The 5,701-nt window shown below is 41.8% G+C and overlaps 1 protein-coding gene across 1 annotated transcript in view; it reads left to right on the top strand.

Moving 5' to 3' along the window:
* The first annotated feature begins 1,189 nt into the window (after positions 1-1,189).
* Positions 1,190-5,701, top strand: part of KIAA1751 (KIAA1751 ortholog) — a 146,614-nt gene continuing 142,102 nt past the window's right edge. Inside the window, exon 1 of the mRNA XM_006871776.1 lies at positions 1,190-1,412. Within this exon, the coding sequence (XP_006871838.1) occupies positions 1,190-1,412 (223 nt within the window). The remainder of the gene's footprint in view (positions 1,413-5,701) is intronic.

The following is a 5,701-nucleotide window of genomic DNA, read 5'->3' as shown; positions in this document are numbered from 1 at the left end:
AGGAAATACTAAATATTTTAAAATCAGAAAAGGAGTATGCTATGGTTGTATCCTTTCACTATACTTGTTCAGTCTGTATGATGAGCAAATAATCCAAGAAACTGGGTAACATGAAGAAGAACATGGCATCAGGATTGGAGGAAGACTCGTTTAACAGCCTGTGACACTCAGATGACACAATACAATCTTGCTTGCTGAAAGAAAACAGGACTTGAAATACTCATTGATGAAGATCAAAGACCACAGCCTTCAGTCTGGATTGCACCTCAATGTAAAGAAAACAAAAATCCTCACAACTGGACCAATAAATATCATCATAATAAACAAAGACAAGATTAAAGTTGCTTGAAATTCATTGTTTGGGTTCACAATCAATATTCTTGGAAGCACCAGTCAAGAAATTAAACCAAGTGTTGCACTAGACAAATCTGCTGAGAAGACCTCTTTAAAGTGTTAAAGAGCAAAGATGTTTTTGAGGACTAAAGTGAGCCTGACCCAAGCCATGATACTTTCAGTTGCCTTATATGTATATGCAAGTTGGACAATTAATAAAGATGACCAGAGAAGAATCAATTCAGTTGAATTATGGTATTGGTCAGGAATATGGAAAGTACCATGAACTGCTAGAAGAACCAACAAGTCTATGTTGGAAGAAGTGCAGTCAGAATGCTTCTTAGAGGTGAAGATGGCTTTGGACATGTTGTCAGGAGGAAATTAGTCGCTGGAGAAAGATATCATGTTTGGGAAAGTGGCGGGCCAAAGAGCAAGGAAAGTCCCTAACAAGATGGGTTGACACAGTGACAACAACAAAGGGATCCAATATAACAACAAAGGTGGAGTGTTGTGCATAGGGTCATTGTGGGTTGAAATCAACTCAAGTACACCTAACAGGCAGCACCGGTTCTCCCCGTGACGCGCTTCTTCCAGTCACCTACGCGGCCTAGCATCAGGACGCCCCCAGCGACCCCTCTCGGGCCGAGGCCTCAGCCCCACGCACTGGGCCTGCGAAGGAAGTGCGGCTGCTCAAACGCTCGAGAGCGAACACTCTGTACCGCGATGGTCACCAACTAGGTACCTGGGTCTGCGAACGCGACTAGTTCTGCGCCTGCTCAGGAGGAGCCGCACCGTTGGAATGAACCATCTTTCCAAATAGGGAAGCACGCGGCGCGCGAGACTCCTTTCAACCGCAATGGACCCTTCCGTTGTCATGGAACTTTCTGCCCCAAACCGCGCCGCTGCCAGCGTCGGAAGTGCTGTACCTAAAGGGCTTCGGTCGCTGCGGGGCTGCTGCTCAGGGACTGTGGACGCTAAGAGGCCGCCGTCGCGGAAGGGCTGCCACCTGTTAGGGACGTCCGCCGAGGAGTTTTTCCAACCAGGAGCCGACCGCTGGGACTCGGCCAGCGGAGAGGTGGGTGGGATGGGTAGAATTCGGGGGCCCTGTGGCCACACGGATAAAATGCGTTTGCTTCTGAGTTTCTGCTAAAGAACTTTGTTAACGCACTTCTGGCCTTCCTGCTATGTTTAAGGACTCCTTGGGTGGCGCAGAGTTAATTCACTTGGCTGCTAAGTGAGGTTAGAGATTCATATCCCCCCACAGGTGTCTCCGAAAATCAGCTATTGAAAACCCTATGGAGCATAGTTCTGCTTGGACACATGGGGTCGCAGTGAGTTGGGAGTCGATTCCATGGCAACTGGCTTGGGTTGTTTGAGGGATCCTGGAAGTGTTGGTGCAGCTTCAGTTCATGGTTCTGCGCCTGATTTTGAAGCAGATGTTACAATGCTACAGCCTATTTGTGGAAACACTGAATAAAATCTGGCTGTTTGAAGATGTGATTGACAGTCTGAGCAAAATGAAAGGAAGCCGTTCTGATTTCGCTTTTAAATGTACAGCCAGTTTGGGGAAGCACATAGACTTTTGGTACTGTATTTTTCCTAAGTTAATACTTATTTTATATGCCTATATTCATTTATTTGGCGCTAGGGACAGAACTGCTGAGCACACCTGGCTAGGTGGTACCCCACAGTTTAGAAGAATTTCAAAATCCATAGTCTCTGTATACAGATGGTTCATAAATGCACAAGTACAAATTTAAAGTTTGGTTATGAAGAGAATATTAGGTTATAAAGAGAACCCACACCAAGAAAAGGAACCTTGTCAACACCCCAAGAGTCACCTTTACCCCTATGTATGTGCATCACTAAGCCTCGGAAACCTGTACAGGGTCGCTAGGAGTCGGCACGGCACACAACAACAACGTGCATCACTAAACCATATCATTAGTTTTTACCTGGTTTTAAATGCCATAAAGGGAATGATAGTGTCTATTTAGTTTTTTAGATTTTTAAACAATTCTAAACTTACATAAAAGTTGCAAGTAAAGCACACACAAAAACATTTCATTCCATGGACCTTTGAGAGACAATTGCCGGCAAACTTTTGTTGTTAAATGCTGTTGAGTCAGTTCTGCCTCATAGTGACTCTGTATAGGGTTTCTGAGGAGGGACTGGTGGGATTGAACCACCAACTTTGTGCTTATCCTATGGCGCCACACCAGGACCCCATAGTTGGTAGGTGCCATCCAGTCAGTTCTGACTAATTGAGACCCTAAGCACAACAAGATGGAACATATCTGGTCCTGCACCATCCTAACAATTGTTGATACGTTTAAGCTCATTGTTGCAGCCACTGCATCAACTGATCTCATTGAGGGTCTTCCTCTTTTTCCTGGTTTTCTACTTTACCAAACAAGGTGTCCTTTTCCAAGTCCAACTTTTGTGAGATGATGCCTTGACATCCAGTTTTTCCTCAGTTTCATGGAAGATTTCAATTTCTATTCCATCAACTCCTGGAGCCTTGTTTTTTGCCGTTGCCTTTATAGCAATTTGGTATTCTTCCTTCATTGGCTCTTGATCATATGCTACCTCTTGAAATGGTTGGACATTGTCCATTTCTTTTTGGCACAGTGACTCTGTGTATTCCTTCCATCATCTTTTTTTAAGGTTTTAATTGTGGACTGAGTGAAAGTTGACAGGGCAGATCATCAGTTTTACATTCAACAAATCATACACCGTGTTTCATTACAATGATTATAATCCCCTCCATGTACCATCAGTTAACAGTATTTCTCTCTATTCACTTTAATTTTTGTTTTGTTTTTTAAAAAAACAAAACAAAAACCACTCAGGCATATATAATAATTTATACCTCCAAAGGTCACATTCTACAAGTCTGCCTCCTGGCCGCCATCTCTTAGTCCCTCTCTTCCCATGCATCTAGAGTCCTCAGCAGCTTCCTCTCTCCATGTCTCCATCTCTACTTCCATCTCTGGCATTGCTGCTTTTCTGGATAAGGTCCTGCATTCTGCTTGTGCTCTTCTCCCTTGGTGGTCCTAGGGTCCTCTGTTTCTGGACTGTAAGATTAACCACTCCCCTGTTTTTGTTACAAAACTTCAACCTTTACAATTGTGACAGTCGCAATTAGTCATGATAACAATTATTCACTAGTGAATCATACGAATCTTATCCCCATCTCTTTTCACCAGATCCATCTAGACAAGACCTTCCATCTTCTTTTGATGCTGTCTGCATCATTCAGTATTTTGCCCTTAGAATCCTTCAATACTACAAATCAAGGCTTTATTTTTTTTCCCTCAGTTCATATATCTTGAAAAATGCTTAGTGTGTTCTTTCCTTTTGGTTTTGGTCTTTCCACATTTCATTACAATATTTGATTTTGTCTTCTAGAGCTGACCTTCGAAATTTTGTGTTCAGCTCTTTTATTTCTTCATTTCTTCCTTTTGCTTTAACATCTTTATTCTGGAGAGCAAGTTTCAGACTCTCTTCTGACATCCATTTTGGTCTCTTCTTTCTTTCTTGCCTTCTTAATGACTTTTTGTTTTCTTCCTGTATGATGTTCTTTTTTTTCCCCAAGTTTTAATGTGAATTGAGTGATAATTTACATGGGAAAGCATTGATTTTGCACTCATCCTATTGTATTTTGTTTCATTGCAATGATTACAATCCCCTCCATGCATCATCATTCAACAGTATTTGCTTCTGGGTTTTTTGTTTGTTTGTTTGATGTACACAAAAACCCTCAGGAATATATAATTATCTAAACAACCAAAAAGCACATTCTGAAAGCCTGCCTCCTGGCTGCCAGCACACAGCCTTTCTCTTCCCATGAGCCTAGGGGCTTCAGCTGCTCTGTCTATCATGTCCCAATCTCTGACTCCATCTCTGGTGTCGCTGCTTCTCTGGATAGGGTCCCACATTCTACTCATGCTCTTCTCCCTTGATGGTCCTAGGGTCCTCTGTTCCTGGAGTGTATGATTAACTACTCCCCAGTTGATATTACAAAATGTCTACCTTTACAGTTTGTGACAGTCACAATTCATCATGGTAACAGTTACTCACTATTGAATCATAAGAATCTTATCCCCATCTCCTTTCACCAGACTCTTCTAGACAAGATGAAAACTGTTCAGTGGGGATTCTACCTTTCCCCACACACTCTGAAACTAAACTCCCTCTTGAAAACTTATAAGCCAGTCACTTTGTGCCTTTATAGCACCCCCCCCACCATTTTAGGTAGCCAGTGTCTAAATTGCTTGTCCCTATTAACCCTATACAGGGTCGCTATGGGTCGTAATCAACTCAATGGCACTTAACAACAACAACAAATCAACCCTGTACTCTATGATGTTCTTGATGTTATCCCACAACTTTTCTGGTCTTTGGTCATTAGTGTCTCATTCATCAACTATGTACTCCAGATGATCTCTAAATTCAGGTGGGGTATGTTCATGGTCATATTTTGGTACCTGTGGACTTGCTTTAATTTTCTTCAGCTTCAGCCTGAACTTGCATATGAGCAATTGATGGTGTGGTCTGCAGTCTGTCTCTGGCCTTGTTTTCCACTGTCTTCTTCCCACAGATGTAGTCAGTTTGATTTTTGTGCATGCCATCTGGTGAGGTCTATGTGTATAGTCTTCTTTTATGTTGATTAAGAAATTTTTCATTGGTCTTGAAAAATTCTGTCTTGAGATTTTCAACATTATTTCTATAACCAAGGCCATATTTTCCAAATACTGATCCTTCCTCTATGTTTCCAGCATTTGCATTTCAATCACCAGTAATTATCAATATGTCTTGATACTGTTTTACACTGAAGAAGTTGGGAAAATTCTCCAATATCACCATCACTGACTTTAGTGGTTGGTGTGTAAATTTGAATAATAGTGGTTTTAACTAGTCTTGCTTAAAGGAATATGTATATTATCCTATCACAGACAGCACTGAACTTCATGACAGATCTTGATATGTTATTTTTTATGATGAATGCCATGTCATTCCTCTTTAATTTGTCATTCCTGGCATACATAGTTAGCCATGTGATCGTCAGAGTCAAAATGTCTAATACCACTCCAGTTCAGCTCATTCATGCCTAGGATATTGATGTTTATACGTTCCATTTCACTTTTTTTAAGTGTTTTATTGTGAATTATATGATAGTTTACATGGGAGAACATTAGTTTTACATTCATTCTATCGTGCATCGTATCATTGCCATGGTTACAGTCCCCTCCATGCATCATCAACTGACCAAAGGGTAAACCCTGCAAGCCTGTCCCCTACACTATTACCTCCCCAGTCTTCGCTCTTCCTCTCTTGATCTAAAGTCCCCAGCTGCTCCATCGCT

This window comes from Chrysochloris asiatica, unplaced genomic scaffold (genome assembly GCF_000296735.1).
Source record: "Chrysochloris asiatica unplaced genomic scaffold, ChrAsi1.0 scaffold00173, whole genome shotgun sequence".
NCBI lineage: Eukaryota > Metazoa > Chordata > Mammalia > Afrosoricida > Chrysochloridae > Chrysochloris > Chrysochloris asiatica.
The sequence above is the reverse complement of the archived record's forward strand: the minus strand, read 5'-3'. Positions and strand labels throughout refer to the sequence as shown.